At 37.3% G+C, this 21,943-nt stretch overlaps 1 protein-coding gene across 2 annotated transcripts; it reads right to left on the bottom strand.

Annotated features, from left to right (window-relative positions):
* Nucleotides 1-18,874, bottom strand: LOC149006416 (serine/threonine protein phosphatase 2A 57 kDa regulatory subunit B' theta isoform-like). Of its 2 annotated transcripts, none has more exons than XM_089164622.1 (3): nucleotides 16,509-18,874; nucleotides 2,099-2,420; nucleotides 1-1,933 (listed from the first exon to the last, which is right to left on the bottom strand). In XM_089164622.1, exons 1-3 carry the CDS (start codon nucleotides 17,724-17,726, stop codon nucleotides 1,770-1,772), a joined length of 1,704 nt encoding a protein of 567 aa, XP_089020748.1. In that variant the 5' UTR covers nucleotides 17,727-18,874; the 3' UTR covers nucleotides 1-1,769. The 2 variants fall into 2 exon arrangements, with proteins under 2 accessions (XP_089020748.1, XP_089020746.1); XM_089164620.1 differs by having other exon boundaries at nucleotides 1,914-2,420; nucleotides 16,509-17,994; nucleotides 18,521-18,873.
* Nucleotides 18,875-21,943: the final 3,069 nt, after the last annotated feature.

Here is a 21,943-nt window from a genome sequence, read left to right as displayed (position 1 = left end):
TTGAAAATCTCCGGAGGCATTGAAAGAGACTATTTTGAATGATCTTCCTTTTACTAAAAAAAATCTATTTTGCATCCACCTCCTTTTTATGTGAAAGCATCCACCTTCTATGTGAAAAACAATTTGATAAACAATATTCAACATGTCATCTCATTTAGATGGTTTAGGCATCTCCCTACCTATCTCAATTCAATTATATATTTAACTATTCTTGCTAAATATGTGTCAAACTTTTAGATGCCATTATTTAATATTAAAGATCATGACTACTTACCAACTTTTTTTTTTTTTATTACATTTCGATTTATGCAGGGCATGGTAACTCCTCTTGAACAAATCAATTGGAATGTATGTCCTTCTCAAGGTGTAGAATTATATATATGATTCTATTTCTCTCTCTATCTCTCTCTCTTCTTTTTCCTTTTTTTGGTATCTATATAATATTTTCACATAGATGCCCCTCTTAACTTCATTTGAACTAATGAAAGAAATACTTGGAAGTTTTTTATTAAAATAAAATAATTTATTGTTGACCCAAAAAAAGGAAACTTCAAATGGATTCTGATCAGATTCAGAGGAAACCCATATCCATGTGCAGGCTATCAAGGCAATGAGCAAATATGGGAATCATAGCTGTACTGCTGTGATGTTTTTTGGACCCACATGGCATGTTTCTTGCATAGTTGAGCATGAACAACCCTTTTACAAAAAATAAACATTAAAAATAGAAGAAGAAAGAAGAAGAGAAAAGGAGAGAAAGGCATGAGACAACTCATAGACAGAAGCAAAACCTTTTTCTTTATCTAATGGAGTCTTTAGATGTAGATTAGAAAACAAATCTCTGGTTTATAATTATACTTGTCACGTGATTGGTTAGATGTTTGGTTAAGATTTGTAAATAATTAGATACTGAAGTTCCATGCTCTATATTATTTTCAAGCCTATGATTATAGTAAGCAAAATTATTGGAAAAAATCTTCAAAAATTAAGAGAGATCTAGCTGTGATTGGAATACAGGAATCCATGCCAGTATATGGGAGGATAAAGGAGAAAACATAACATCCAGAAACAAACTCACATTGAATTGCCATTCTCCTCCTGTTAAATAAGAAATCTCATTCATGTGGATGCTGTCACACATCCTACCAGTGAACTTCCACTGGCCAAAAAATCAACAAATTATGCAAGCTTATAAATGGACATAACTAACAGGAAGAAGAGATCCAAGCAAGTTTCATACCAACACAACTGCAAATATTGATACAAGAACTAATGGGTTCTGTTGACCAGCCCTGGATCATGGGTTAGAAAGTTGGAATGGGAAAATCATCATGGGGTCAACTGCTGGATTGTGAAGGAAAGAGGGATAAAGTTAGATGAGGAACAGACCAAAGGAGGGATTGTGTGGTATAAACATGATGGCTTCACTATCCTGTCAAATCTACCACAACCCTCCTGCCATCACATACATGATTCCTGTACATTCATCCCTCGGCAGTGGTTCTGAGAGATTTATGTCCATTCTCATTGACAATTAGAAGAAATTCACAACCTTTCTCATTTAACCAATCTATCAAGTTTATATGCATAGTAGAAACTCATGCAAAAGAACACTTCATTCTTGAAAGGAATAAAAATAAAGGCATACAAAAAAATTATGATTGAGTGGTTTAGTTCCCATTCTGGAACCAATAGAAGCAAAAGAAGTACATGTGCTTAGGTAGGTAAATACCTCTACTTGTAGCTCCTTTATGTGACCCTTAAGAACATCAACCAAGAAAAGCCAGAATAACAAAGTACCTTCCTCTATGATTATGAACTGCAGTTGCTTGTAAACCCCGTATGCTTTCTCCCCAATATATACAATCTGTATAAAACCAGAAGTTTGGGCCAGTTTGTTCCCTGTACAGTAGTGCTGTTGACCCTATGGGACCTGACAACCCAAAACAATCAGAAGTAACTAAGGGTGAGCAACCAGAGTACGAAGAACAACATTCCACCACCTACAGCTTGTCACCCGTCTTCATGACTCTCACACCAATTGGAAATCTGGGACCGTTTGAAGGTACTACAAACAGAACTCTTTAATCTCGCTAGCCCGCAGATGCATGGGAGAGGAATACTCTAGATGCAGCAATCTCTTCTAACCGCTTCCAGGTGGCCTCACGCTTTGCTTTCATCTCCTTCTCTTTTGCTTCACCCTGCTGAAACTTGACCAAACACTCCTCAAATAGCACAGGATCAACGTCAGAAAAGATCTTGCGTACATTCAGTGTCAAGCTCTGAACTGCCTGATTCCAGTGGCTTCTTGCATTTTTCTCCAAGGCAGCGAAGATGATAGGCAGTATAACTTTGCGGTTCTGTTTGATTAGGTTCTCGATGTGATCATTGTTCCATAAGAATAGAGCCCTTTCTGCCACCTGCAAGCAAGAATCAGTTAGCGGCTGGACTCACTTCAAAAATTCGTACAGGCTATCATGCCATACAGGTAAATAGCATTTGTGTGCCCCCCCCCCCCCAACAAAAAAAAAAAAAAACAAAAAAAAAAAAAAAGAAGAAAGGGTAAAGAATAGCATTTAATCCATAAATCAGTTAGGAACTTAAATTCTTGTGGATACGAAAACGAAAAAAAGTTTCTTCCCTCAACATTTTTCTTGATGATTTTATGCAAGTTACCAATCTCTGTTAACATTTCTTAACGAAAAGCCACTCATCACCTCCTTGTCCCTTCTCCGCTGATGCTGATGCTGCTGGCTTCTTCTTCTAGCACCCCACTGGCCACACTATTGCACCTACGAGCTCCCACCTGTTGCTACACCCAACTCAGCAACCCAGCAACCCTTCTTCTCTGCTGAAACTACGCTCTCTCCTAAATCCACCCTGCATCATAGACCCAACCCACCACCTGTCCTTCCACACAACCCATCACCTCTGTTGCACACTTGCACTACACCCACCTCCGCTGCAACCTGCCGCTCCCATGAGTAACCATAACCAGCAATTCTTGCCCAATTGTCCCCCTGAACCGAATTTTAAAGTTCTCATTCCACATGAAAAAGTACACTAACAATACAGTACACCTTAGGGTAAAAACTGTCAGTTCTCAAGTATTAGTATAATATATCTTTATAAAAATTTCAAAATTAACCAAAATTGTAAGTGGACAATTCCACCACCTCTCCTTGCCAGCAATTGCAGAATGAAGCTGACGTCCAATGATAATCCATTCACTTGCGCCAACTGTGGCCCCTTTGTTTCTCAACCGGAGTGAAGTACTGGACAAGTTGAGGTATCAACAAAACCACAGGATGCCTCAGTTGTAATCCCATGGCAATTGCTCCAATGGTTATGTTGACAAGATAGAGAGAAGAGGGGCTCGTCGTTCAGGAGGTTAAGCGAGGTGGAACCGTGGAAGTGGGTTTTCAATGGTTACAAGAACCTTGTGATGGAGGTTCAAGTTTAGGGGCCTCGCATCAGAGGTTCAGCTGCTGGTGAGAGGTCGCTTTGCATCTGCTCAAAGGAAGGCAGAAGTAGGTAATATGCCACACCGGGTGGGATAGAGTTGCAGGGAAGAGATTGGTGGGAAGATGGGCAGGAGTTAAAAATGTCAACAACATAAGGGAAGGTGAGACAGTGTACTGGTTAGTTTTGTTAAGTGAAGAATTCAGTGTTAGGTTTTGTTAAAGGAAACTCAACAGTGAGTCATCCTGCGGCTTACCCAATTCTTTATTTGTTTCAGTTATTATTCTTGTAATCTACATTTTACATTCTAGGGGAAAAAGCCTCACGCTATGCACTAAACAAATACCCTCTCACAGGTCTTTTAATTTGTTCCGTCCCGCTTATCTTACCATTACAAATTGTGGGCTCTCTACTACCATTGGTGTGGAAGATTCCCTCTGGCAGCTTGCAGTACCTTCCCTTTATTAAAATAGAACTAATTCCCAACTAGAAACTTAGATTCCATGGTGGGGTTGTTCAACAGCAGTTAATACCACCAATTATGAGCAATACGAATACCACAACTCTTAATAGTAAATAAGCAAGTAAGAAGTGGAAGAATGGGTTAGATGGCTTGAGTATATGACTTCCACTAGGCCTCTCATTTCAAGTTCTCCCACCTCTCATAATATTCTCTTCTACACAAATCTTCACAGACATTACCATAAGCCATAAACTTCATCTTCATTGTCTCATGGAATTCTCTACGCATCTTCACAGACAATATCAAAAGCTATAGCCTTCGTTTTCATTTAATTGTATGCATCTTCACAGACATTAGCAAAAGCTATAGCCTTCGGCTTCATTTAATTGTCTGGCCAACCCAGTAAGTCCACTAGATATGGAATCTTTTACCATCAAGGAAGGACTTAATCTACTCCAAACAAGCCAATTTAATATCTCCATGTCAAGGGTGAAAAGTCCAAATCCAAACAAGGGAGGAACTTAAAGATGAAGAGACTTCGAAGTCTGTGATGACCAAATTCTTCCCCATTTTCTTCACATGAAAAAATAATCCCTCACCAACATCTATTCGCCTTTCCAAGGGCTACAAATGGGTTTTTCTGACATGTCATCTACAACCAAATGGAATAGGACGGGCTCAAAAATAAAATATCCTTTGCGGTACTCTGAAACATCTCATCAGTCTGGTTTTTATTTAAAGTAAAAAAGCAGAAATTGCAGCCAGATTCTCAGACACCATGTGATGCAGATACATTGCCCTGGGCCGACCCAAACCCAAATAAGATCCAGATGCAGATGAATCGGGTCCAGTTTGAGTCTTGGGTCTAGCAGGATTTTAGAAATATATTTATTTAGGCAATAATATATAATTCAGTCAATTTTAGAAAGTGGGATATGTTTGCAAATACTAGAGTTGATTAGGAATATTAGGAGATCGTTTCCTCGTCAGAATTTGTTTCTTAGTCTATTACATTTCCTTTGTTAGTTCAATTTTCTTCTTTTAAGTAGCTTGTATGAGGATGAAATTCAGATTGAATAGAATGGAATAGTTATATTCTGAAAAAGCCCCAAAGCTGTGTGATAAGAACCCAGATTCAACAAAGCAACTTGACAGTAACAATGGAAATAGTGAGAGAATTATACTTTATTAACTGATAATCTCCTAAACTCAGAATAACACAGCAGTAGACATTCCTACAACAACCCAAGAGCAATAGCCCTCACCCCAATATTCCCTTACGGCAAAAGCAACCCTAACCTATTACCCTCCCCAATACTTATACTAGATAGTTCCCTAAATTAACCCCTTGACAAATCTGTCCCCAAATCTCTCTCATTCAGTAGTAAATATTCTGCAATATTATGCCTGTCCCCAAATCTCTCTTTTTCAGTAGTAAATATTCTGCAATATTCTGCAAATCATTCGCAATATTCTGCCTGTTCCCAAATCCCTCTTATTCAATAGTAAATATTCTGCAAATCATTCTCTATTCAGCAACCTCCTTCTCAGGACCATATCTGATTGCTTTCTCTATTCAGCAACCTCCTTCTCAAGATCAGATCTGATTGTTTTCCCTAGCTACTGTTCGCCAAATCCAGCTTTCTTCTTGTGCTTGCGAGAATACACACGAGATCAACACTCCCCTCCAACAGTCTCACCTTGTCCTTAAGGTGACAATCAGGAAAGTGGTTATTTGCCACGTCGTAGTTCCCCCAAGTATTTTCACATGGTGGCAATCCTTTCCACTTAAGCAACACTGCTAACACCCCTTGAGGAACAGTGTTGTTCCATAAATGCCCACGGGAGTTTTGCTTTGTCAATGGGTTATTTCCTAACCGGGCAACTATTGACAACACCCAAAACAAAACTGCTGGGCTGGGCCTGAAATTTAAACCGGTAAGAGGCCCATAACTTAATTCCTGATTAGTTAACCCATAAGTCAAACAAGTGGGTTGTGGGTATTTTGAAGTAATTGGGCTTCCCATAGCCCACTTCGCTGTTTTTAAAAACTGACCCACATGAAGTGACCAGACCAGGGTTAGTGGTCCAACCACCAACCGGTTCAATCCTTTCATCTTCCTCACTACTGCTGCGATCCGAACTCCAAATTCCTTATTTGCCGCTGCCGATTGTGACATTTCCTTCCTCTTCAGAATTGCAAACAATCCAAAAAAATCATCAAAAGATTTCACCATCAAATATAATCGGTTAACCACATCTTGGAGATCTCCCTCAACGGGAAAGAATTTATTCGGCAATCGCACCCACGTTGCACCAGAATTTAGCTAGAATTCACGATGTTTCATCTCCGACGGTGCCGACGAGTCCCCTTTCATTGCTAACTCTATCAGCCATGGTGGTTTCGCCGGAGTTCTTGCTTCCCAATCCACTTTACTTTCTATCCGAAAAAGCCTCTGTGCCCCCTCCTATGTTTATTTTCTTCTCTCTCTTTAGTGGAAAACTCAAATAAAACTTCCATGCCACTGTTTCGATTATCAGTGCAAGGTTGAACAGGTGTGAAATTAATCACGGCTTCATTCGCAATTTCCGCCTTTGTCAATCCGCTTCCTCTTCCCTGTGATTGCATAGCATGGTTGTCTTCACTAGTGCTGATTGCTATTTCAGGATTGTGCGAACTCAAAATTCGTTTTGATCCTCTGTCATAACCAAAGTCTATTTTAATGGCTTATTGGAAACTCACCCAAGTAAATTCCGACCAAGATCTATCATACACCCAATCCAGCACATCTCCTTCCAAATGTTGGAGAACCACACTCAACCTTCTCTCCTCCTCAATCTGGTATTCCCAACAGAATAACAACACTTCAAGAAGCCATTCTTGCACATTGCCTTCGCCAGAAAACATGGGACAATCCGGTGTCCATCTATTCCCGCAGATCGTCACTGCTCTAATACCTAGTTGATAAGAACCCAAATCAACAAAGCAACTTGACAGTAACAATGGAAATAGTGAGAGAATTATACTTTATTAACTGGTAATCTCCTAAACTCAGAATAACACAAGAAGAGGCATTCCTACAGCAACCCGAGAGAAATAGCCCTCACCCCAATATTCCCTTACGCAAAAGCTATCTAACCTATTACCCTCCCCAATACTTATACTAGATAGTTCCCTAAATTAACTCCTTGACAAATCAGTCCCCAAATCTCTCTCATTCAGTAGTAAATATTCTGCAATATTCTATCTGTCCCCAAATCTCTCTTTTTCAGTAGTAAATATTCTGCAAATCATTCGCAATACTCTGTCTGTCCCCAAATCCCTCTTATTCAGTAATAAATATTCCACAATATTCTACAAATCATTCTCTATTCAGCAACCTCCTTCTCAGGACCAGATCTGATTGCTTTCTCTATTCAATAGTTGATAAGAACCCAAATCAACAAAGCAACTTGACAGTAACAATGGAAATAGTGAGAGAATTATACTTTATTAACTGGTAATCTCCTAAACTCAAAATAACACAGCAGTAGGCATTCCTACAGCAACCCGAGAGCAATAGCCTTCACCCCAATATTCCCTTACGCAAAAGCTACGCTAACCTATTACCCTCCCCAATACTTATACTAGATAGTTCCCTAAATTAACCCCTAGACAAATCTGTCCCCAAATCTCTCTCATTCAGTAATAAATATTCTGCAATATTCTATCTGTCCCCAAATCTCTCTTTTTCAGTAGTAAATATTCTGCAAATCATTCGCAATACTTTGCCTGTCCCCAAATCCCTCTTATTTAGTAGTAAATATTCTGCAATATTCTACAAATCGTTCTCTATTCACCAACTCCTTCTCAGGACCAGATCTGATTGCTTTCTCTATTCAGCAACCTCCTTCTCAGGACAAGATCTGATTGCTTTCCCTAGTTGTTGTTCGCCAAATCCAGCTTTCTTCTTATGCTTGTGAGAATACACACGAGATATGAGGGGCCTATCACTGTGTGTATGTGTGCAAACATCTTTCCCCAAACACCCCTCCCTACCCCCACCTGGCCCCGGGCATCACCCAGAAACAAAAAAAAGACCCTCTATCTAATTTCTTCTTATGCACTCCTCTCCCTTGCAACCCTGGTTTCTTCCAGGGCTCCCCCTTCTACTAACGGCCTACCACCTCCATGTCACATATGATGGATCCAACTTAGTGGTTCCTCAATCTTGTCATTGATAGCTCAACTTTCCTCTGCCACCAATAAACAATGGGCTGACCAAAAACAATACAAGTAATCAAGACCATATTAATTCATTGAGGGGATTTACATGTTTAGGATATCACAGAGAACACTCAACATCATGTTTAAGGAGAGGGTACAGGACTAAAAATTGCCTTTTAATTTCTTCTGCTGCTTGACAACAAACACTAATGCACTACAACAATTGTTAATGCAAAACCAACCAAGTCATGTTCAGGACATGATCTTACAGCTCATCTAATCCCACAGGTGAAGCAACACGATAATGATATGACTTAATGTATACGCATTCCAAGAACATGAAAACATTAGAACTTGAACTAAGTGTTGTTTGAACATGCATCTCAGTGATATTTATATGATCAAACCAACAACATAAAACTATAATGACCTAGACTGGTGAAACAAGGGGTTACTAAATCCAACCTACTTTGACACAATTGACAACCAATTTAAAAACTTGACATGATGGTACAAAATCTAATGCCACCCAAACATTTCTTGAAGGCCAAACTTTCAAGCTAATATTATCTGTGTTATTTCACTGTTGATTCTAGGGTGGGGGCAGGGGATGCTGCATAAATAATCCAATATCATATCAACAGTTAAGTACAATAATTTAACAAACTTCTTAAAATAACAGGTATGACAAAGTGCCCCAACAATAGTGCTACTTGGTTCAGCCAGGTGACAAGATCACATTGTATTACTTGCTCTCATTCTTTGAAGGGTACTGCAGACAAGATCAGCTATTACAAAGTTCTGTTGCTTGCTTTTGATGCTTTAGATTTATAATATTTTTTTCTTTTGCTTTTTTTAAGAGTGGATTGGCTTTGATACATCAAAACATAGTTGTCCCAGTGTCTAGGTGACCAACACAGTGGAGGCTTGGCAACCAAGGCACCATCTAGGCATAAATTTTGGTCAGAACCAAAGGTTATGTAAGAATATTTGGTTTCCACATAGGTAGAAATGGGACTTGGTGAGGTTCAGTATAAAATGCAGGTTTTCAACTAAAACATTGGTTTTGACTCGGTTTCATCCATGACACAGTTCTAATCGGAATGAGTCAATATTTCAATCCTTTCATGAGTTTTGAGTCGTTTCATCAATTGGGGGAGAATATAAATTCCAAAAAAAGGGGTCATGTTTGGATTTTGGTCAACTCACCTGCAATTCTTGGTGGAACAGAGTGTTAGAAACTGCTAAAAGACATCTAAAATGGCAATATTCCACAGTTGGACAACATTTGAGTAAGATTTAAATTAATTGGCATACTGATGTAGGCCATGGGTTCCAGGGCAGGTTTGGCCGCATGAGCATGACCAAAAAAACCAGTTCAGAATCAATGTGGAAACCAACTTGTACCAGGTAACCTGATTCTTGGTCGGTGTGATGGAGCACAATGTAAGGAACTCAAGGACAGATTGCTTGAAGGATGTTCTAGGTTTAACAGATTAGTATTGGAAGATATATTATCACCAGAATGTTGTGTTGTGGAGGCTTTTGTTGGACTATTTATTACTTGCAGTAGAAGACTCTCGAGAGAGCTCCTGGGACCCATAAACAGCTGGCATGAAGAAGCGTGTGTTGTACTTAGCAGATTTGGTGGGATCATATTCAGAAAACTCACCCCGGTTGACGGGCCTTGGCGCCAAGGGCAGAGCCAGGATTGAAAATTAGGGGGGGGTGAATAATGATTCTGGATCACCTCTCCGTCGGACGATCACTAATGTCTTTTCACCATACATATTATGTGGGCCAATGTGGGACCCGCTGTGGGTCCCTCCTCTGAATTATTTTATTATATTCAAACGTGGGGTCCACATTAAAAATTTAGGTAAATTAATAGGACTAAAATATAGATAACACAATTATAAGTAAATTATAAAAAATATATTGAAATAAAGCATAGGGGCTAAAATTGTGAGAGAAAAACTTTAATAAATCATGAAAGAAAAACGTGGGAAAGAAATTGTGGGAGAAAAACTTTAATAAATCGTAAAAGAAAAATGTGGAGGAAAGAAATTATGGGAGAAATTGTAGGAAAAAAAGATAGATTTGAAGTCTATTAACTAAATATAGGGAAAACAGTCAATTTCCATAAATTAAGTAAAAAAAATTCAATGATTATGATTAGATCTAATAATATTAATGGCTGAAATTCAAAACATCCAACTAATAAAACTTAAAATTTATATTGCTATTAGTAGGAATCAAAAGTTTAGGGATTCAAAAATAAAATTAAATGATTATGATTAGATCTGATAAAATTGATGGCTGAAATTTTAAACGAGATTTTTTTTGGATGAATAAATAAATATATTAAAGAAACGAAAGCAAGAGAACAAGGTCTTTAAGAAGAAGACCGAAAAGCAGAACTAAGATCCCATGAGACAACAATAAGCCTGTTCCTTGGGGTATCATAAACAGGGGTATGGTGAATAGCTAAAAATCTAGAAGAAACATCAAAATAGATGGCTTTCCAAATCCGTCTATAGAACGAGATTTGGAGGTCCATCTTCGAAGATTGCGCTCCCACCAAAGGTGGTGGATCAAGGCACAAAACACTAGCTTACTGATCCGATCACAAATGGAAGATCCTAAAAAGTTTCTCAAAATCCATGACCAATCTTGCCCAAACCCATAGGAACGCCTCGAGTGGGGCCAAATGGAGGAAATGACTTTTCCCCAGATAGATCTAGAGAAAGGGCATGAAAAGAAAAGGTGCTCAATGTTCTCCGAACCAGACCAACAAAGGGTACAGTTGCGGTTAACGGGGATGTGACGGCTAATAAGGAAGGATTGAGTGGGAAGGGCAAGGTTAAGGGCTCTCCAGAGGGTTAGAGAGTGACGAGGAATGTGACCTTTGAACCAAACCAAAGGGGGCCAGGGTGGTTTGGGGCTATGAGATATGAGAAGGTTCTAGGCCGAAGAGGTGGAGAAGGATTTGGTGTGGGAAGGTAGCCAAATGGTGGTGTCGCAAGGGGAGCTAGAGAGAGAGGGTAGGGACTCCCAAACCTGTGTGAGAATGGGTAGGGGGGAGATTTAAATTTTAAATTTTAAACGAGATTTAAATTTCTATTAATAGGAATTGAAATTTTAGGAGAAAGTTTAGGGATTAAAAAAAATCAACGATTATGATTAGATCTGATAAAATCAATGGCTGAATTCTAATGAGATTTAAATTGCTATTAGTAGAATCGAAATTTTAGGAGAAAGAAAAAACAACAAAATAAAAGAAAATTTCAATTATGCTTTCTAAAAAAATACTAGAAAAATTCTGAGTGAGTGAGAGAGAGGAATTATTTGAGAAAGAGAGAGTGAATACCTGATAATTGTGGAGAAGATTTAGGAAGACTCCAGTATCTACTACTCTAATGTTTTGTGAGACGTGTGAGATAAAAAAGAGATAAAAAATAGGGAATAAAAGAGAAGATTCAGGAGAGAATATATAAGAATGAAAATATGAGAGAATAAACAGGGAGAAAGTCATGGATCGTGAGTTAGTTTTTAATTAGGATAATTAGGATTTAACTTTTTATTCCTTAAAACTAGGGGTTTAATGGTAACCATCAGATAATGATTAAGAATGAAATCTATACCCATCATCTTTATCTAAAACTTTTATTTTTAATTTTAGGGGGGGCCAAATAGTGGTATTTCACATATGAAGTGAGAGAAACAAGAAAAAAAATAGCCTCCCAGCAAAATTTGTTGGGTAAGACTGCGTAGGAAAACCGCCCCCCCCAGCAAGACTCTACTTGTGCGAAAGCCTTTGGCACCAAGTTCGCCCCTTCTATATTCAGAAAACTCGCCAAAATTTCGGTAATTTCCTAAGGCCCCAAGACAAAATACATGAAACATGGGACTGTCATTGTTTCAATGTTTACTGCAATTCAAGGGAGAAAATATAAAACCCAATTTATGGGGTTCTTTTTGCAATTTAAATATTTATATGTGTTTATTTAGTCTTAATATAAAACAAGGTTTCCCTGAATTTAGAGCATACCGTAGCTAATTTTGGTTGTTTTGACCTGACCAAAACACTGAAAGATAAGTTTCGGAACCCTAAAGGCCCCAAGACAAAATACACGAAACATGGGATCGTCATTGTTTCAACAAGTTTCAACGTTTACTGCAATTCAAGGGAGCAAATCTAAAACCCAATTTATGGGGTTCTTTTTGCAATTTAAATATTTATATGAGTTTATTTAGTCTTAATATAAAACAAAGTTTCCCTGAATTTAGAGCATATCGTAGCTAATTTTGGTTGTTTTGACTGACCAAAACATTGAAAGATAAGTTTCGGAACCCTAGTAGGAACTGAAGCACAGTTATTGGTTTGAATGGAGACCTTTTAGAACATATTTTATCCTATTACAATTTTTGTAGTGCGTTAAAAGGAAGATTTTGCTAATCTCTCCTTCACTGTTTTGGAGGAACCAGGAGTAAAAGGCAATCTAGACCATTCACATTTCAGTCACTATTTTATTCATTCCAATTCCGCTAATTATCCATTTATTAGACTGTGTTCTGTAACTGATCTGTCTCCCATGCAAGAGAAATGAAAGTTATTAATACAGGAAAGGGTTGTTATAACCTCCAACAATTTGACACAAAGAAGGGGAAAAGAAAGAAAAGAAATTCTACGATAGTTTTTCTAGGAGAGACAGTTCTTGTGGGAGGCAGGCATGGTGAGAGATAAACACCCCTCCTATCTATCCCTCTTCTCTTTTTGCTTCTTTACTTCATTCCATATAATTGAGGATACATGGTGAGAGATAAATGCCCCTCCTATCTTTCCCTCTTCTCTTTTTTCTTCTTCACTTCATTCTATATAATTGAGGATATGCTTTTTCCATTTTGGGCTATTTTCAGGTAATATCAATACCTCTTTGTTGATAAAATATCTCATTAGTTCTGCTCTCTAAGTTCTGATGTTTTCTCAGTCCTGAATAGTACATGCAATAGGTTATGGTGAAAGACCATGGGTAAAGGCCCCTCCTATCTATCCCTCATCTCTTTTTTCTTCTTTATTTCATTCCATCTAATCGAGGATATATTTTTTCCTTTGTGGGTTATTTCCAGGAAATATCAATACCTCTTTGTTGATAAAATATCTCGATAATTCTGCTCTCTATCTGATGTTTCCCGGTCCTAAAAAGTACATGCAATAGGTTTTGGATCTGTTTGATAACCAACCGGAAAACAGTTTCTGATGTTTCTTGCTTCGAGAAGCAGAAAAATCAGCCGAAAACTGTTTTTGTTTCACATGATTTTTGCAACACAAAATTGAAATTTATAAAAAATTTTGCTTTGAGAAACACTTTTGATTAGTTGTTGCATCTGTTTCTCGAAGCAAAAATTGGAGCAGGCTGGGTTTAAGTGAAACATTATTGAAAGGGGTATTTATGGAATTTGGCACTCTAAACATAACAATGGCAAATTTCATAAGTTATATTAGAATTTCCAAATTTGTTTCAAGAAATAGAATTTATCAAACGCCAATGGGTATTGTTTCTACTTTCAGAAGCAAGTTTTATCAAACGCCTAGAAAATTGTTTCTGCTTCTGGAAACACTTAGAACCGTCTCTGGTGTTTCTCAAAGCAAAAACACTTTGTGAGTTATCAAATGGATCCTTCGCTGACAGAAGCAAGCTATTTTTTCAGTACTTGGCTCCACAACAACCAATGGTTAGTTGCATGCTTTGATTACTTTTTTTTTTTTTTTAAACATGTTAATCCACCCCTTCCTGTCAGCTACCTTCGATCCAAGTTTGAGATTATCAGACAGCTAGGTTCTGACTCATGATTCACATTAATTCTCTTACCTTCTATTTTCTGTGTTCCCAACTTTCTAATTCCTGTTACAATTTTGTTTCTCCCCAACACCCCATTGAATGAAATTGTCAACTTTAAATCAACATTCAGGTACTTCCTGTTACAATATTTGCCTTATCCATCTAAAGTCATCCACCTTTCTGTATTCTGACCATATGTTGTGTTGAATTTTAATCACCACAATTCTGGATTTCTGTAGGTGTGTTAATGTTGTTGTCTTGCATCTTGCAGCCTAGCCTACCTAACGTAGAATAGGTTCAATTAAGAACCACTCTACAGTACGACCAATAATAGTTGCACAATCACACAAAACAACAAACCTGTTGTAATATATGATACCAGCAGCTTGGGAAGGAGATGACCTCTAATTGGTGTGTCTTCTCCAATCAGCAGCGGCACAAATACAGATCCAGCAAGGTTCAAACAAGTGAACAATACCAACAAACAGTAGAAAGTAAAAGGGGATAAAAGTAGTTCAGGTCTCTCAGCAAGGTTCCTCAACCCTGGGTGTTTAATTCTCATGGAAAGGCCCTAACCCTTCTTATCACGCAAACATGGACAAGATGATAGGAGTACTCAAAGCAAAGCTTCCTTAATTAATCTTCAAAATCATTATGGGCTATGAATAGCTAATTAATATAAAAGAGCAAAGGTTTGCTCAACAAAAATGGAATCTTAATTATTAATAATAGAAAATACACTTTATAAGGGGCAGGCCTTGGTGCAACGGTTGGTGGTCCACAGTTGCAGCCCCAAGGTCAAGGCACCGAAACAGCCTCCCAACAAAAATTGTTGGGGCAAGATTGTGTAGGAAAATTGCCCCCCCCCCCCCGGGACTTTGCTTGTGTGGAAGCCTTTGGCACCGGGTTTGCCTTTTTTTTTTTAAACTAGACTTTGATGAATTATTTAGCCAATATTCTCAGCATTGACATAATTGAAACTTGTTGACTCTAAAACTACAAACTAACTTGACTTGGAAAATAAGTACTACGATGACATGAAAATAGTAACTAAATATGATATTCAGTCTTCTAAAAATTGCAGTAAAAATCTTTCTTGAGATCTGAGGTGGTCCCAACAAAGATGCTATTTGCCAGAACATTGGAGCCCTTCTAGAAGTCTTCGCGCAATCTAGTCGTGGGCACCACGAAACCTTATTATGGTATCCTCACTAAGGCAAAAGGGGTTGTGACACTGTTCACATGAATAGCGACGTGAACAATATTTTGGCCTTCTTTTCTTCATGTTTCATCCTACATCAAACCCTACATTATATATTCTTTTACCCCAAAGGTTTTGTAGGACAGTAATAACCTTACTTGTACTTATATACATATACATATTTAGAGAGATTAATTAGGTTTTCACCAAAGTTCTTCTCCATCGACCCAATGAGCTATATTCAATATTTCCACACTTGGCGCTCATGAAATTCAGAAAGTTATGTTCGTGTCTTAGTGAGTGAACTCTAGGGTTATTTCTCCCACAGGACTGTTCAGTACAGACTCTTGACCCTGATGGCTCGTTTCTACTCCCATTCACCATATCTTAGAATTGGGATGAAGGAAGAAATGACAATTTTAACCCCCATCTTGACAAATACCGTCCAGCAGAAGAAAATAAGTGAGGAAATGTCCATATCCTCTTGTTTCGCTGCTGATGTATTAAACCAGACAGATCCACCAAAGTTTCATTACTATTTACTAGGCATAGATAAGAGGTTTCACGGGAGGAGAAATTCACAAAGTCCATCATGATTCATTGCCAGCCAAAAAAGAACTCAAATATGTAGGATAATTTCTTTACTTTTCTACTATTCATTACAAGCCAAACTATCCTTGATAAAACCCACATGGGATACATCAGACACAAGCCAAAGCATTATAAAAGGCTGAAGCCATAAAAGATGAAACCAGCACATTTCTGAAACAATATGGCGAACCTAATGCCAAAGGCTTTCCACACAAGCAGAGTCCAAGGGGCAGTTTTCCTATGCAGTCTTATCCCAACAAATTTGTGTTGGGAGGCTGTTTTAATGCCTTGACCTCAGGGGTACAACTGTGGTCCACCAACCATTGCACCGAGGCCCGCCCCTTACATTATATTTTTATATATATAAAATAGATAGGTAGATAGATATGTATTATAGATAGATAGATATGTACTACATCTATTTTAACCTATAATCCTCAACAACAACATCCAAAGAGAGGGGGAGCAATGCACAAACAAAGGCAGGGTCATCAACAAATAACAATGTGTAAGCATAAAACAAGGTAAACCATAACTCTTATTGTTGATTGGAGGCCACCATTCAGTCTCTAGTTGAATTTAATAAATACATCAATTATAACAAATAAAAATAAACAATTTACTCAGGGCAAGAGAAGATCATACAGGAAAACCATTTACTTGGAGCAACAGAAGCATGTCTCCTGCAGAAAGGAATATGAAAGGAAGTAGACAGTAACAAAACCTTGCCAAACTTACTACCTGAAAGTGTGAACTGCTCAAACAACGAGCAATCTGGCGGAATAATGGTACCATACAGCGCTGGAACTCTTGAGCCTGAGTTGCCTCCAAAACCTCCTCCAGCTCACCTAAGAACATGACTTCTTTTGAGCTATTAGTGATTGGCCAATACTTCAATAGGCCTCTTATAACAGTATCAGCAAGTTTACAATCTTTCTCTACAAATTGTGTAATGCAGTAAGATAACTGCTGATGGTACATGGGAATGCATTTTGGCTTGTGAAGCGGAATCAGAGATCGAACAAGAAACAATTTGTGTTCTTCCTTCAGTGGTAGAGCAAACCCATTGATTATACTGCCCAAAATCTCCAACAACTCAGCAATCCCATTATGCTTCTCTGTTTCAAAAATAAATTGATAGAAGATATGATTGATAGCTTTCCGAATGAATGGGCGGTGTACCATAAATTTTCCATAGGTGCGGTGTAGAATTGTTTTCAAATATTCCCTCTCTCTGGGATCCTCAGAGTCAAACAGATCTAGAAGCCTGAGAACAAATGAGTGATCAATGTACCTTTTAGCTAACTTAGCATCTGTCTCAGGTGATGCAACAAACCTCAGAAGGAACTCATACACAATTTGCAGGTGTGACCATGCAGGGTCCATTAAAGGTTCCTCCTCTTCCAAATCAAAAGCTTCTAAAACCTTATTCTCACGTGGCGGGGATGTGAGAGCTCTAAACAAATTCACTGATACCATTTTTATTATTTCTTGCATGGCAGCTTCTGTGAACTTCGCATTTGCAGAAGTAACAAAATCTACAAGCTCTAGCAGAGTCTGCCGTTTGATTTCCTTTTCTTTCAGGTTCTTTGTTGGGTCAGTGAAGTCAAACACAACACAACATAAATTCAGCTTTCTGATGAACAGGTTTTGTTTCTCAGAGCTGGGAACATCCCTAAAACTGGGCAATGCCTCATAGGCACACATCGCAGAATTTCCATTTGTCTTTGAGTTTGTGATTGCTGAAAGCTTATTCCCCTGATTGACCCCAGGATTTGGAGCAGAATTAGAGACTGGAAGAGATGGATGGTTTGGGTTCATAGACCGGCTATTTGATGGGTCATTGCTTCTTGAAATGGAAGAAGAATTTGAAGAAGGGCCAGAGGATCCGCTGGATTCACGACTTTCACCCGACTTAGAGGGCTTCCGGGGGAGCCTACCAAGTATCTGTTTGATCATAATTGGATTAATAAGAAAGCAGCTCCTATCAAGACCAGAAAACTGCTAGGTGAGTGGTTTCCTAGAGCTCCTTTAAAACAGAAAACTCTCAATCAACAAAACAGAGCACCCTTGATATTAGTCAGAGAAGACATATTAAACCAGTGTTACCAGTGGACTGTCTTCTAATCCACCAAAACATTGCACCACTACTTCCCCATCTGAATTCTGATGCTCGTTCACTCCTCTTCAATTCTTCCAAATACGGGGGCCAGGTCCCCCTCTTCATCTGAATAGAACAATCAAAGCCACTATGAAAGCGAAACTTCAGTTTTGAAAAGCCCTTCCAAATTCAATATCAATCAAAACAAAGAAGTCTCAATCAACCCACAAAAAACAGAAAACCGCCTCAGCCTTTCAAGCACGAAAGATGAAACCTTCCCTCCTATCTCCAAACGCAAGTTGAGATTTAAGGAGAAAAAAGACAACTTTTAATCAGAAAATCAGAAACCCAGATGCAAGAGAAGACAATCATACTAAAGATCAGGAACCACCCCCACGGGAAGCTTATGTCTTTTATGCCGTTCCAATTAAAATCAAGGGCCAGGAAAGGAACGGCGGCGAATGAAGAAAGAAGGCTTATTAATCTATATTATTGCTTCTCCCATTATGTTGCACAAATTACTCGTAATTCGGCTAGATCAAAAGAAATGAAGATCCGATATGATCTAGAACAACAGGATAGCATTCAAAGGAGACTGGAAAATATTCAAATCAAAGTGACAAAATACAACCAAATTAACAGTAAGGCATACCTACGTCCATATATACATATACAAACTACTTCCCATAAGGAAATTCCCTGAAACAGCTAAAGAGAAGAATTGGAAGAAGGAAGATGCCCAGCTGAAACCAAGAGAGATGAGCGATTTTTTAGACTTTAGAACTCACAAAACGCTCAACTGGTCCGGCTAAGAGATACATGAGCAACCCATAAACCCAAAAATCGAAATCCAGAAAACCCACTAACTGAAAAGGTCAGACAGATAGCAACCCTTCTTTGCTATTTGCAGTTTCCTCAGAAAAATGAAAAAAATTTCTGTGTCATTCTTTTGTAAACATTTATAATCACAAGAACCGCGTTCAGAACCTGAGCCTCCTTGGCATCAAGCTTTGGGCTTCGTAATAAATATGTCACAACAAAAGGGCCAAAAGATAATAGATTTGAGGATTCAAAAAAGAAAAAGAATTACTTTTATAGTCAGTCTTTAGCTTTTTCTTCTACAAGATTGTGATGAAAATTAAGAAAAAGTGGCCTTTGTTAATGACACTTCTATTATGTAAATCATAAATTATATGAAGCTTTCATTATTATATATGATCATTACTCTACTGGTGACCATGATCTGCTTTTTAATTTTCACCCTTGTTACTATATTACCTTTCAAGTAAAAAAAAATTTCAAATAGTAGTGATAGCTTCTTATTCTGCATAAAGATCAACGAATTTTCGAGTTCTAATCTCTATCTTTCTACATCTTCTCTTTCCCCTTGAACCTGTGGACCCCAATTCTTATCACAGGTTTGATAATAATTGAAAAAGGTAAAATTTAATGGAACTTGGATGCCCTGACGGTGAAGGAACCTCCCTTTGAGACCATCAATGAACCAAAAAAGTACTATTTGAAAAGCAGATTAAACCAATAGAATCTTGACACATGGTCCAATCAGTGCAGTGCATTCTATAATGATCATTGGTCAGCTATATAGCCTATATTTATTAGCAAATGGGCCCAAGGAATAGTTGGAAATTTTAGTCTTCTATTGTTGAAATGGACATTGAATTGAGTGATATGCGTTTTCTGGCTCTTTGCTACAACTTGGGGGTTTTCAGATCCTTCTTGGGTTGGGACAGAACGGTTTCCTTTCACCTATGGAGAACCCAAAAAATCCCATTCATGGTTGGTGATTTGATATTGTTTTTGACATTTTGTCATTATCATATGCTCTCAAAAAAAAAAAAAATGTTGTCCAATCACATAGTCATACACCTCTCATTGGATGCCTTAAATTTGTTTGTACTTTGAGGGTCTCATCAACCCCAGTGTGGATCTTTTATTAACATGGAGGGAAAACTTTTTAATCCACGATTCTTGACACATCAAATTTCAAAGCCTTAATTCAAACACTATTAATCATCATTATTAAAAGAAATCCTATCATCAAAAGGTAGTTCGATCAATAATGAATAGCACCTCTTAGTGAAGAGGTCACAGGTTCACGATTCATATTATATACGTAATAATATCAATATTTTACTATAAAGCTATTAATTTTCAAACAAGGGGAAAAAATAATTTTATGTTGAGATTGTAGACATGTTAAACCATGTGATTTGAAACTTTTCATCTTTATGTGAATAGAAAATCTAAATTCCAAACACATTGTGTTTTACAAAAAAACCCTAATAAGATTAATAAGAATAATTACCAATATTAATTTGTTTAGAGTTATACTTGTCACAATGTGATCTCCCTTGCTTTGTTCAGCCAATTGAGCCGCCTAGAGTGCAGAATTTAAGTAAGTATATTGATTAACATATGATTTGTTGGCAAAAAAACTAAAATAACATATGATCTTTTTACTTAAAAATATAAATAAATTAACATCTGATCTCCAGCTTATATTTCAAAACCTTTCTACTAAAAAAATGTTTCAAAACCTAGCCACTATCGAGCTCTATATCTAGCGATAGAGATAGCTTGTTTTAGTGGATATAGTTTCTCTCCATCACATATTGAAGAAATAATCTCTTTCATCTTCTCCATCTAGGCCTCTAGTTGGATTGTAGAAAGGTTGTTAGGACCACGGACAATAAAGAATGAAAGTTGATATGGACTCTGTCTTCAATCATAAGAATGACATCACCATGATAAGGGTGAGAAAGAAATACATCCTCTTATTTTCACATGAAATGACCATTCTACCCCCTAGGCATGAAACTATTTCAAAGTTTCATATGTAATGACCTATCTTTACAAAAAAAAAATCACTTCTTAATGGTTCAGTAAAAATAATCAGGGGATTATAAATAAAGTCAAACGTTAGACTGGTCAGAAGTTTTGAGAGTTGGAAGGAAGACTTGAAAGACCTGCGTGGCTGTGTATAGGATCAGCAGTGGAAAAACATAAAATAGTTAATGGTGGAGATGTCATTATGTAAATTATAGTCTTCTAATGACTAATGATAATGATGGTATATAAAATGGTATCATTATTTAAATATACTATGATATCAGCTAGTTCTTAAATTATTACATGATAAAAGAAATAAGTTGTTCGGCAAATTTTGATTATTTAAAGGCCAACCATAGAGTGAATTTCAAGATACCTACCCTACTAATTTGGGTTGCATGATAAGCCATATCTAAGTAATAAATTTTTAGTCATGATTTTTCAAAATTAAAAATGATCAAATTTTGACATAAGGCATCACAAAACCTCTTAGGCCTGTTAGGTTACATGAGTTTAAAGATTTCAAATATATAGAGATTTCAAATCTATAGAGTTATAATTTATAAAATTAGATGTTTGGTTGTGGAATGAAATATATGGATTTATCCTAAAAAAACTATTTGATCAACGTGATTTTTTGTGAATGTGCAAATGTATAGGTTTTTTGAAATCTCTGGATTTCACCCCTTATCCATAAATCTACAGATTCACGTTTTTAGTGTAAAAAGGTGAATCCCTAGATTTAAATGAATCTAAAATTTTTACAACCAAATAGGTATAATTCTCAGATTCATAAATCTAAAGATTTGAAATCTCTGGATTCATGTAACCAAACAAGCCCTTATGTAGAAATAGTAAGACTAAAAAGATTTTGGATTCAATCTCCATTTCTCCACACCTTCCTTCCCCTTCCTATTCTTTAGGTTTATGAACCCTCAATCATTGTAATTGATTTAATGATAACTAGAAAAGTTAAAAAAGAAAGTTTGTATTAATTAATGTGATCTTCAATTATCAATCCATATGTGAGATAAAAGAAAATACACCAATTAGATTCAATGAAATAATGTTATATTTGAAATAACACCAGATCATTTCAAACGAGGAAACAAATAGACATAGAAGCCAATTCTTAAAAAGAACATCAAATATATTTTAGTAGTGAACAGAATCAAACTTGTAAATCGAGGAACGTCCCCTATTCTATTTTAAGCCAGCCGACCTA

This window comes from Hakea prostrata, chromosome 8, assembly GCF_041222555.1.
Source record: "Hakea prostrata isolate BN-2017 chromosome 8, UWA_Hpros_2, whole genome shotgun sequence".
NCBI lineage: Eukaryota > Viridiplantae > Streptophyta > Magnoliopsida > Proteales > Proteaceae > Hakea > Hakea prostrata.
This window is presented reverse-complemented; position numbering and strand designations above follow the sequence as displayed.